The following is a 13,501-nucleotide window of genomic DNA, read 5'->3' as shown; positions in this document are numbered from 1 at the left end:
TTGACCCGTGTCACGGCCAGCTTTCACATGTGTGATTTGACCAGTGTCACGGCCAGCTTTCACATGTGAGATTTGACCCGTGTCACGGCCAGCTTTCACATGTGTGATTTGACCAGTGTCACGGCCAGCTTTCACATGTGTGATTTGACCAGTGTCACGGCCAGCCCTCACATGTGTGATCTGACTAGTGTCACGGCCAGCATTCACATGTGTGTTTTGACCAGTGTCACAGCCAGATTTCACATGTGAGATTTGGCCAGTGTCACGGCCAGCCCTCACATGTGTGATCTGACCAGTGTCACAGCCAAATTTCACATGTGAGATTTGACCTGTGTCACGGCCAGCTTTCACATGTGTGTTTTGACCAGTGTCACAGCCAGATTTCACATGTGTGACTTGACCAGTGTCACAGTTCAGCTTCCATTTGTGTGACATCCCAGTGACAAAGACCCACAAGCAAAGCAAGCATGTGTTGGTACCTGTTAGTCAGGACATGTGGAATAAATTGACCAATCGTCTGTGATAGATAAGGGGAGGATTTCACCGTGTAAATATTTGTGTACATATGTTTTGAATATAAGTGCCATGTTTGAAACGATTGTGCTAGTTGTCTCAGTGCTTGGTTTGGGGAGAAGGAAATCAAATTTTGCCATTTTTGACTTGAATGAGTAGACATCAAATTTTGTTTTTTCTTGTTGTTAGACTGGACTTGTATGTATGTATAGATTCTATTACTTGACCAGGGCAGGTGAAATGCCTGCTCTAACAACTCACAATACAACCATACCCACCAGTCCAGTTCAGTCTCGCAGCCACACCCTTTTTCACAGACATCAATTTCTATCTTCTGTGATAAGGCTTATATACAGATTGAGACTTTCAGCCCCAACATCCTTTCGGACAACCCCATCACACTAACACACCACCCACAGGCATCTAACACCACCCACACCCATCTAACACCCCACCAACCCCATCTAACATGACACCCACATCCATCTAACACACCACCCACACCCATCTTACACCCCACCAACACCCATCTAACACACCACCCACACCCATCTAACACACCACCCACATCCATCTAACACACCACCCACACCCATCTAACACATGACCCACGTCCATCTAACACACCACCCACACCCATCTAACACACCACCCACACCCATCTAACACACCACCCACACCCATCTAACACATGACCCACACCCATCTAACACATGACCCACACCCATCTAACATGACACCCACACCCATCTAACACATGACCAACACCCATCTAACACACCACCCACACCCATCTAACATGACACCCACACCCATCTATCCCGTCTTATTGTGACACCCTCTCTCAATTTTCTCAAATATTAAAATAGATGAAAAATCTCAAAGTTGCGGCCCTACTACTTTCTTTTGTTGAATTTTATTGTACCAGCAAGCTATCTTGGTTGTCAAACTTACTGTCTTGAACACTCATGTAACTGAACTTCCATCGTGGCAGACTCCCAGAGCAATGTATGCACTACGTCCCCCATATTCCAACACTGCTATGTGCCATATTAACACGATACGTCTTTACTTAACCTACCAATCAAGCAATAGAGACAGCTCACTGCATTGCGACTAAGGTTATTGTTCTCACAGAAATTGAATTAATTTCCTCTATGATGATTAACATTTCAGTCACTTTTTTTGTCTGAATAAATTATTATTATTATTTTAAAACTTTTTAATAAATAGGCACATGCACATAATATTTATTTGCATATTTCTTTTTTCTGAAAAATACAGTAACATTCTTCAGTTGCTGCTTGTTGAAGGGCCTGCCATAAAGACTTGACCTTTCTTTTCAGTGCTAACTGGTGCAGGTATTCACTGTAATATTATCTGTGGGCTGTGAGATTGACATGGTTTGACTGGATGGTTATTTACAGGCCGTAATCATGTAACACGTTCTGGGAATGTTGGGGAAGTGTTGACATCCTTGACAATGGAGGAGGGGCATATCCTATATACCAAATGGCTTCCAGGACAAATTCAACAAGATATATCTGTGATATGTTAAGGTTAAGAATTTTAAATAATAATGTTTATGTACAGAGCATTATTGTCTGATAATTGTGTAACATGATTAGCTTCTCAGATCTGATCAAGGCCAGATTGTTTTTACTATTTTCCACACAACTTACCATGAGTCATTGGAAAGTAGCACAACTTCTCACCAGATGTCCATTTGGGGCAACTTTACATTTAGCATGTTTAATTTGTTGACTTCTCTCAGTGCTCTTCCTTGTTATATTTATATTGTCTTCATCATTTTGTTAGGCAGATGACCTTGAAGCAAGGTCAACCACCATTTTACACATTCTAGTCAGTTCATTAGCCACAGAGAGTCACACTGGAACATAAACTTTATCAGAACATGATACATTGGACATTTTTAGATGGTAGATCTATTTGAAAGCTACTGAGGGAAAGAAGTAAGGGAACATGGCATGTGCTAGGGGTGAAATGACACATCAAGGTCATGATACGATATGTATCACGATACATAGATACAATACACATAATGATGCCCATATTTACATCAAATCACGAGGAAACTTCTTGACTATAAATATTTCAGAGCAGGTCCCAAAGAAAAAGCTACCCGTAGACACATGTTTGTAGTATCTATTTTCAGTTGTGAACTTTGAAGAGCTAATTACAACACATTTTGTGATATTTGACTGACAAAAGCACTGGAGTGGGGGTTGTCATTACAAGTAATGAGTAAGTTATTTTAGCAAGTGTTTTTGTCCTGTATCGATACAGAAAAAACGTGTTGTATTGTCGCATGAAAACCCACGATGCACCAGGGCATGATGTGTCGTTTCATCCCTATTATGTGTGTACCGAGGTGATCACTGTAGTCAGACACCTGATTTCATCTTCACTGCATGTTTCTCCTCATATGACCGTTCAGTTGTTATAGGGATTTATCAACACTTGCAGCACGTTCAGTTGTTATAGGGATTTATCAACACTTGCAGCACATGTCAGTAAAATTTTCCAGTTGGAATTAAAAACTTCCTAATTCATGTCAGTATGTTTGCAAATTTCATGGCTTGGTAGAGGTGATGCATATTTCACTGTTAACAGGACCAAAGAAAAGGAAGAGGATGTTATGCTGCATTCACATATTGCATTGAATGCAGTGTTGAAATACCTCAGGAGTAAGGAAATAAGAGCTTTTAGAAAAGTCACCTGGTTTGGATTCCCAGATAAATCCCTGTTTTGAGTGCAGTCAAGAATGCAGATCCAGAGATGCAGGATTGTGCACACTTCCATGTCATTCATACATTTGAAACTTGAAAGATGATCGGGTATACTTAAAGTAAACATAATACGTTATAATTAACACATTTGTGATTTCAACAATATCACCTCATGAAATTTTTCAAATCACAAAAGGCACCCTGGCTTTTCTTTTTAAAAAAGGTTTTACCCATGCTTGTATATACCTGATGTAAAATATATATAAAGTGTCATGATGTACTTAACAGCAACCTTTGGCTCCTGGAAGAAGTATCACCTCGGCTGTACTTAAAGGAGGTTTCATTCATTCTATTTGCACTGGAATGTTGTGAGTGGGTGAGTGTTGTTTTACACCCCACACCTGTAAGTTTGTCTGGATACTATAGTGTTGGGCTGCGTTGCTAAAGAAACTTGAGAAAATGCTGTGAAAGACATGTTTTGGGAAAGAAGTAGTTCCGTTTGCAACGGAAAAATCCATTTCCATTGGACGGGACTGCGATGAAGTATGACATGCACATCACTGATGAAGCTGTAGACAAATATATTAGCTATCTTTGACTGCATAGAAATTAATCACACATTTGTTTGCCCCAGAAATTGTCTGGGGGGAGTAATATAAATTTCAATTCCTATTCCAGGAAACCCCCCCCCCCCCCCCCCCCCCCCCCTGCTCATGGGCGCATACAGAGGGGGGGTGTTGGGGTGCGCACACACCCCTTTTTATTTCGAAAAAAATCTTTATTTCTGTATAAATTACCACCAAAGACAATAAATAGATCTTAATTGTGCACGCCCCCTTTTCAAAAAAGCTGTATCCGCCCTTGCTGCTGCACGAATTGTGCAGATCCACAAGATCAGTTGTCATGTCATTATTTTCTGAAGTTTGTTTTGCAGTCATTATGGTTGCATGATGTACAGGTGTGGCACTCTGGCTAGTCCACAGGTGAGAAAGTTCTGTCTGAATCATAAGCTGGGACACCTTTGTGATTGTGGGAACGAAATGTTTACACATATTCTACAGCATGTACAAAACAACATGTATACACCAATATATATATATATAATGTTAAGGAGGAAAGGCATGGTATCCTTGCTGTAGTCCATATGTTCAAAATAAAAGTTTTGAGGGTCCTTTGAATACTACAGCAAAAAGCCAAGGACCTTGGACCACTTCTGTTGGTGTACAAAGGAAGATAACTCAACATTTGCAGATTAAAGACCATTCAGCATTTTTCTGTCTGTAAGTCCTCTTACCCAGACTTTATCTTGTACATTGTTTGAATATCATGTTTGTTTTATTTGGATTTCAGTTTGTTTTCTTTGTTGTTGAATTTAGTGTTCAGTACCAAATGTGTTCTTTGTCACCATGGTAACCATATTTACAATTGTCTCTTGACTTGATTTGAATTGCTTGTGTGGAATCAGAGTAAAAACTCAAACCACCTTGCCCTTAAGTTGTCCATACGACTTACACTGTTTCAGAACAGGTATTCAGGGACAAAAGAGTATATATTAATATGCATTTTTTAAACATTCTGTTCAAATTCAATATTAAATTCTGGTGGAGTAAACCGGAGCAATGGTAAATTCTCAATACTATCAATCGTACCTCTTTATCACTGATGGGGGAACAAGGATACCATTCTTGCTCTGTACATGATCATGTAGACGTAGATGGAGACTGTAAGGGATCGGTCAGTTGGAGAAGAAGTTACCTGGTACGGTGACAGGAGTGCTTGGTGGAACAATTATGGTCAGTCACCTGCCAACATTACTTCAGACAATGCAAAGGTGGAAGTGTCCTTTGTCCATCATGTTTATTTTGTGCTCTTTATAAACTGTTTTCTTAGAAGTTGTAAATATGAGATAAAATAAATCCTATTATTCTCTTTGATGTTGTTCTTGATGACAGTGTTTTCCTTCAAGAGAAATGGAGTTCTTATGGCTACAACAGTTGTCTTGGACTTAGTTACATTACTATCATATCAGTATTTTTCTGTTATTGATAAAACACGACTACAATGTTTTTGTTGAAAATGTACAACTGCGAGTAAGGGTTTTTCCCAAGCTCGAGGTTTTACAATTTCAACCAAAAACGAACTAAACTGTCTCAATGCAAGAAATACAAGAAAAAATAAGAAAACATTGGGATACCTTATATTGAAACAATACAATGTGTCGTATAACAGGAATTCGATCCAAGCTTGCAAAACAAATACCATGTGTAACATGCACACAACTGAAGTCATGACGTAACATTGAACATTGATCACCTGCCCTGGTAGATCAGTGGGAAAACAGTGGGTTACAAAACTCAGCATGATATGTGAGCCAATAATGGGAATAAAGCCGTAAACAAACATCTACACGCTTGGCACTTTATGATAATAATGTTCGAACATCCTGGGAGAACGAAAAACATTCTTTGGTGCAACTGTGAAATAGATGACCCCTTTCCCAACAATGCATGAAAACAAGAAAAATACTTTTCTTATCAATATCACATTAAATAAAACATGGAAGTGTACTTGTGTCACAAATTCCACCTACAAACCTTGTTCTGTACTACAGTTTGGTGATTCCAGTCATTTCTGGCAGGAAGCTTTGTCAAAATTTAATGCTGTTTTGTTCAGCTTTATTGATGAATACCACTCAATGATAAGGCTGCTGTTTTACGAAGGTGTATCAGGTTATCTTCTGGAGTGATATGGGTGTTGTATCACAGTGATTATTAACTCATTTTCTGACCCATGAAGATCGGGGTTAGAATAGGTCTCCAGTAATCCATGCTTGCCGTAACTGGTGACTATGCTTGTGATAAGAGGCCGCCAACAGGACTGGGTTGTCAGACTTGCTGACTTGATTGATGCATGTCATCGTATCCAAATTATGTAGATCTATGCTCATGATATCAATCACTGGATTGTCTGATCCAGACTGGATTATTTACAGACCGCTGTCATATATCTGGAATATTGACGAGTGTGGTTTCAAACAACAAACAAAACACTCATTTCCTTGTATGGCACATAGCAAGACATACCACCATAAATCTGGAGAAGGCATGAATCTTAACCCAAACATTTCCAGTACAGATTTACTGGCATATAAAAAGAGTCCATAAAAGCTTGTGATTGAATATTCCTTAGCAAGTGTATGCTTTGAAGAATTTATTGGGTGCTAAATTTACCTTGGACATTATAAAGTAAACTTCCATTCTACTTTTACTTTTAGCAATATCACAGCAATTGACATAATATTGTACTTTACCAGGGATCAACATGACCAGCCCAGAACTGCAGATAACAGCATCATACCTGATCACTTATGCTTCCCAGTGTAAAGTAGCATTGTTTAGTGAGTGAGTGAGTTTGATTTTACGCCACTTTTAACAATATTCCAGCAACATCACGTCAGGGGACACCAGAAATGGGCTTCACACATTGTACCCATGTCGGGAATCGAACCCTTGTCTTCGGCATGACGAGCGAACGCTTTAACCACTAGGATACCCGACTGCCCAGCATTGTTAATTGTCATTGTGAACCCAGGAGAATCTCGACATACAACCCATGTTTTAGATACCGTGAAGATGCATGAATAAATCAACTTGCTCTATACTATCCTAGTTTCTGGGCTTGGGGTCTAGTGGATAGTGTACTTGTTCATCACACAGAAACAGCAAGGACTTTTAACTGAGCGTACAGAACAAAACTAGGCTTAGGCTTGGGACTAGTGGGTTGACTGCAGAAAGTCACAAGTTTGACCTTGGTCTGGACACCCAGCCATAGTTTAGCTGCAGCGTTGTTATGAGCACACGGAGTCGGATACCTTGTTCCTGGTGATTAATGATGCCAGTTTTTTCAGAAGCTGACAACACTACATAAAAGAGACACTTTAAGTTGGCAGTATATGTTTTATTAGCAATTCTCCACGTGTGTGATTTTGTGGGGCGGACAGCAAGCAGGCTGTGAGGGAGCGTGCGATGTTCCGGCCGCCGTGAACCAAGGGAGCCGCCACAACAAACACACTCAAGTCCACATAAACATAGCTTCTTATAAAAGGTTAAAACGCTCTACACAGATCCAAAAAGATCTGGAGTAAAAAAGCTGTGAAAATACCATATTGCACATAAGTAAATAATAAACCTAGAATGGCTTTAAGGGAAAAAGACATAAAAACGCATGACAAGTCCATAGACTAGGAACAAACATCGGTGACAATGGAATAAAATAAGTTCTCATGTAGACAACTCTTTCCAATCAAAGCAAGTGACCCAAGCATTTGTACTGACAGGAAGCTGTGTGATTCTTATGCCCTTGACTTTGTCAAAAGGTCATGGTCAATCAGTTGTATCTAAGTATGAGCACAAGCAGAACTTTAGTACGTAGTCATATTGCTTTGTTTGGAAAAAGCATGAAAAAAACATATAAATAGTTTGGGAAATGTTGAGTACAAATATCAACAAGTGTATAGAGTGTATACATGGCTCCAACTTTCAACAAGGAAATAAGTTAGGAATAAATACAGGAACACATGGAATGACTGAAATGTACAGGAATGTCGTACATTACATAAATTAAAACAATGACATAAATTAAAACAATGTCATAAATAATAACTTAACAATGATATGTTTCTTGTCTTCCCAGGAGAGTTGTCTCCCCTGACCTATGTCACAATGTGTGTTTATACAGCCACAGGATATGTAACAAAGATGGTGCAGTGCTGGTGATGCGACCTACAAGCACCAATGAACATTCACTACAAAGCTGAATGTCTGTTTATCTGTCTGTTCACCATCACCTACAACAGAATCAGATTGTTCTTCAGCCCACAGACTGTCTATGTATGCAACACAATCACGAATGCTCTTTCAATTTGTGAAATCACTGAGACTGCTTCTCTCATAACAATTCTAGTCATGTTTCTTTCATGTTATATCTCGTCATCGTCCAAGACTGACAAGATGCTCAAATGTTCTTCTGTCTCTGTGGAACAGCACTGTCAATGATGAACCTAGCAGCTGAGTAAGACGAGTCAGCACTATGCAGACTGCAATGCAGTATACAGCTGGCTGGAGGCTAGCTGCGTCAAGTAGAAGCAAACAGCATCTATTCACACTTCTATCTCTGCCATGGCTGCTTTGATTGCACTAAACAAGAGATTAGAGTCCCCATTACGTTCTGCTACTAGATCCTGAATCTTGCCGATGTAGAGATCAAGTGTGTCATCACAGACCGGCTCCATGGGGGGTGGGAGGGGCACTCGCTGCAGACATGTGACCACCTTGTTGCGGAGTGAGGCCAGGTACTCCTGCATGCTGTGGCTCTTGTCATCCAGCAGCTCGTTCTCCGCCTCTTTCTGGTGCAGCCGAGTCTCCAGACAGGTCACCTCCGCTCGCAGCTTCGTCATCTGCAGCTCCGAGGAGATTGTCGTTGACTTCAACATCTCAATCTCCTCATCAAGTTGGCGTAGTTCCTCATCAGTGTCCAAGTCCACTAAACAAAAACAGAATACATGTGAATATTATCTGTCCATGGCAACAGGCTCATATGCACATTCCTGCGATGGTACTGACTGCCCTGTGGTACAACTTGCTTCATGGTTAGGCGAGTGGTTTTGATATTTAAGCTACATGACAGTGGCCTGTAAATAATTAAGTTTCAACCAGACACATCAGTGGGTGTTATCAAGAGCAACATTGGTGGTATAATGACAGCCAACCAAGCATGACCACCAAATCCACAGCATATTTACTGGGTACCTATTAACCTTGAATCCCCACGGATGTATATGAACACTCACATGAAACAACATAAAATGTAACCCACTCTTTCCAGGGTAGCTAGTCTCTTAAGATCACATTTAATTTGCTGAAAAGAGAATCTTTAATGGAAATGCACACTTTGTGGACCTCTAGCAAGTAGCAGACATGTTACCTTCTCCGAGAGCGATCTTGTGCTGCAGCATGGAGAGCTCCTGGGGGGTGAGGCGAGCCTTCTTCATGGCGAGGGTGGCACGGGGACAGCCGGATAAGCTGCGGTGGGAGAGGAAGCTGCCGTTGGAGTGACCAGAGCCATCACAGCCCAAGGTGGGACAGCTGCAATGTATCATAGAGCAATGTATACGACTTAAAGGAGGTTAAAGAACACCCTATGTTTTCATATAACCATAGTCATGACAGTAATCAAGCTGGACCACTGATCTGTGTGCTGTGTGAACATTGATATGTGTTGTGGGAGCAATGGTCATTGCAGTGTGAACAGCGGTCTGTGTTGTGTGAACAATAGTCTTTGCAGTGTGAACAGCGGTCTGTGTTGTGTGAGCAATGCTCTGTGTTGTGTGAGCATCCGCCTGTGTTGTGTGACCAATGGTCTTTGCAGTGTGAACAGCGGTCTGTGTTGTGTGAACAATAGTCTTCGCAGTGTGATCAGCGGTCTGTGTTGTGTGAGCAATAGTCTTTGCAGTGTGAACAGCGGTCTGTGTTGTGTGAGCATCTGCCTGTGCTCTGTGAGCAATGGTCTTTGCAGTGTGAACAGCGGTCTGTGTTGTGTGAGCATCCGCCTGTGCTCTGTGAGCAATAGTCTTTGCAGTGTGAACAGCGGTCTGTGTTGTGTGAGCATCCGCCTGTGCTCTGTGAGCAATGGTCTTTGCAGTGTGAACAGCGGTCTGTGTTGTGTGAGCAATGCTCTGTGTTGTGTGAGCATCCGCCTGTGCTCTGTGAGCAATGGTCTTTGCAGTGTGAACAGCGGTCTGTGTTGTGTGAGCAATAGTCTTTGCAGTGTGAACAGCGGTCTGTGTTGTGTGAGCATCCGCCTGTGCTCTGTGAGCAATGGTCTTTGCAGTGTGAACAGCGGTCTGTGTTGTGTGAGCAATAGTCTTTGCAGTGTGAACAGCGGTCTGTGTTGTGTGAGCATCCGCCTGTGCTCTGTGAGCAATGGTTTTTGCAGTGTGAACAGCAGTCTGTGTTGTGTGAGCAATGGTCTGAGCTCTGTGAGCAGTGGTGTGTGTTGAGTGAGCAATAATCTTTATTGTCAGCGGTACTGATATATACAAGCTATAGTGAAGTCTTGTCCATACATTCCAGTGATTAATATCATGAGCACCGATATGCACAATTGGGATAAGATGATATGCATCAACCAAGTCAGTTAGCCTGACCACCCGATCCCTTTAGTTGCCTCTTACGACAAGCATGGGTTGCTGAACACCCATTCTAACCCAATCTTCACAGGTTAGGAAATAGGATTACCTTATATCCATCTTAATGCAATTATTTGTTTTTTCCATCATGAGCAGTGGGTCCTGGTTCTCAATCCCCGGCAGCATCGGCCTTGGTGGTGGCACCTTGTGGCGGTTAGCAATTGGGCATCCTGAAGCACTGAAACATGCAAAAAGAGGGCTTGTCACAACCCTAACTACAGAAACAAATACTAAAATAATAATAAAAAATAAATCATAGACACTTGATGCACCTCCATTTTGCCAGTAAATACTCTACTCCTCAAAATTTATAAAAGTTGTATGTACCAGCTATGAAATTCCAGAACTCATTAACAGAATCTATCAACACAACAGCCATGACAGCCAGGTTTCTTCAGCATATTGTTTAGTAGATAAGACAAATATCATTCATATAACATTACCATCAGTCATCAAAAACACACTTTCTCTTGAGTCTGGTGGTGGCGGAGGAGTGAGGTGAGGAGTCATGTGGTTTTTATAATGAACAGAGGAGAGTAGTTAGGTGTTGTTGATGTATAGGGTGGTGTTGTTGGGGGTGTTGTTGATGTATAGGGTGGTGTTGTTGCTGGTGGTGGCAGATAGAGGGAGGGGTCATGTGATGATGATGAATAGGGTGAGGAGTCATGTGGTTTTTATAATGAACAGGAGAGTAGTCAGGGGTTGTTGATGTATAGGGTAGTGTTGTTGGGGGTGATGATGAACAGAGGGGTGTTGTTGGGGGTGATGATGAACAGAGGGGTGTTGTCGGGTGATGATGAACAGAGGGGTGTTGTTGGGGGTGATGATGAACAGAGGGGTGTTGTCAGGGGTTTATGATGAACAGAGGGGTGTTGTCAGGTGATGATGAACAGAGGGGTGTTGTTAGGTGTTGTTGATGGACAGGGGGCTGTTGTTGGGGGGTGATGATGAACAGAGGGGTATTGTCAGGTGATTATGAACAAAGGGGTGTTGTCGGGTTGATGATGAACAGAGGGGTGTTGTCAGGTGATGATGAACAGAGGGGTGTTGTTAGGTGATGATGATGATGAACAGAGGGGTGTTGTCAGGTGTTGTTGATGGACAGGGGGCTGTTGTTGGGGGGTGATGATGAACAGAGGGGTATTGTCAGGTGATTATGAACAGAGGGGTGTTGTTAGGTGATGATGATGAACAGAGGGATGTTGTCAGGTGTTGTTTATGTATAGGGTAGTGTTGTTGGGGGTGATGATAAACAGAGGGGTGTTGTCGGGGGTGATGATGAACAGAGGGGTGTTGTCGGGGGTGATGATGAACAGAGGGGTGTTGTCTGGGGGTGATGATGAACAGAGGGGTGTTGTCGGAGGTGATGATGAACAGAGGGGTGTTGTCAGGTGATGATGAACAAAGGGGTGTTGTCAGGTGATGATGAACAAAGGGGTGTTGTCGGGGGTGATGATGAACAGAGGGGTGTTGTCGGAGGTGATGATGAATAAAGGGGTGTTGTCAGGTGATGATGAACAGAGGGGTTTTGTCAGGTGGTGATGAACAAAGGGGTGTTGTCGGGGGTGATGATGAACAGAGGGGTGTTGTTAGGTGATGATGATGATGATGAACAGAGGGGTGTTGTCAGGTGTTGTTTATAAACAGGGGGGTATTGTTGGGGGGGGGGGGGGGGGGGGGGGTGTGTGATGATGACCACAGGTGTGTTGTCGGGGTGTGTGTGTGTGTGATGGTGGACAGAGGTGTTGTCGGGGAGTGATGATGTACAGAGGGGAGTTGTTGGGGGGTGATGATGGACAGAGGGGTGTTGTCAGGTGTTCTTGATGGACAGGGGGTTGTTGTCAGGTGTTGTTGATGAACAGGGGGGTGTTGTTAGTGTTGTTGATGAACAGAGGGCTGAAATCAGATAGTCTCGGGCCTTGGAAGGAATCAGGATGTGATGGGCAGGGGGAGGAATCAGGAAGTGATGGGCAGGGGGAGGAGTAATGAGTTGATGGGCTAGTGGGAGGAGTCAAGAGGTGAATGGTTGGGGGAGGGGTCAGGAGGTGTGGTCTGGGGAGATCTAGGAGGTGATGGGTAGGGGAGGAGTCAGGAGGTTATGGGTAGGACAAGGAGTCATGAGGTGATGGGCTAGTGGGAGGAGTCATTAGGTGATGGGTAGGGCAAGTCAGGAGGTGATGGGCAGGGGAGAAGTCATGAGGTAATGGGTAGGGAGAGGAGTCAAGAGGGAGAGTCAGATGGTTAGGGAGAGGAGTAGGTGATGGGCTAGTGGGTGGAGTCATGAGGTGATGCGCTTGGGGAGGAGTCATGAGCTGATGGGCTAGTGGGAGGAGTCAGGAGGTAATTGGCTGGGGGAGGAGTCAGGAGGTGTGGTCTGGGGAGATCTAGGAGGTGATGGGCAGGGGAGGAGTCAGGAGGTGATGGGCAGGGGAGGAGTCATGAGGTGATGGGCTAGTTGGAGGAGTCATGAGATGATGGGCCAGTGGGAGGAGTCAGGGGGTGATGGGCAGGAAGAGGAGTCATGCGGTGATGAGCAGGGGGAGGAGTCATGAGATGATGGGCTAGTGGGAGGAGTCACAATGTGATGGGCTAGTGGGTGGAGTCATGAGGTGATGGGCTTGGGGAGGAGTCATGAGGTGATGGGCAGGAGGAGGAGTCATGAGGTGATGGGCAGGAGGAGGAGTCATGAGGTGATGGGCTAGTGAGAGGAGTCATGAGGTGATAGGCTTGGGGAGGAGTCAGGTGATGATGGACTTTGTGGTTAAGGGTTGATAGAATTAAAAGAAGAATCCTACACACTACACTATTGACACAATATACTTTCTGTATGAAACTAAAATAAATTTAGTAATATTCAGACACCAAGGTGCAGTAAATCTATCATAACAGCACGGTGGGACTCACGTTCATCATAGTGTGCATAAACAGAACTGAAAACAGCGGTACCACACAACAGTAACTGCACAGAGAGAATTTGAATGAGGCAACCATC

General features: G+C 43.1%; 1 protein-coding gene across 5 annotated transcripts in view; it reads right to left on the bottom strand.

The window, feature by feature from the left end:
- Positions 1 to 7,205: 7,205 nt before the first annotated feature.
- The window catches only part of LOC124111790 (myelin transcription factor 1-like), a 41,691-nt gene continuing 35,395 nt past the window's right edge, over positions 7,206 to 13,501 (bottom strand). For all 5 annotated transcript variants that reach the window (XM_048399890.1, XM_048399892.1, XM_048399893.1 and 2 more), the window contains 3 exons: positions 10,559 to 10,687; positions 9,246 to 9,406; positions 7,206 to 8,804 (listed from right to left, as the gene is read on the bottom strand). In XM_048399890.1, coding sequence (XP_048255847.1) covers positions 8,422 to 8,804; positions 9,246 to 9,406; positions 10,559 to 10,687 — 673 coding nt within the window. In that variant the 3' untranslated portion in view covers positions 7,206 to 8,421. The remainder of the gene's footprint in view (positions 8,805 to 9,245; positions 9,407 to 10,558; positions 10,688 to 13,501) is intronic.

Source organism: Haliotis rufescens, unplaced genomic scaffold, assembly GCF_023055435.1.
Source record: "Haliotis rufescens isolate VD_foot unplaced genomic scaffold, xgHalRufe1.0.p SCAF_2, whole genome shotgun sequence".
Lineage (NCBI taxonomy): Eukaryota > Metazoa > Mollusca > Gastropoda > Lepetellida > Haliotidae > Haliotis > Haliotis rufescens.
This window is presented reverse-complemented; position numbering and strand designations above follow the sequence as displayed.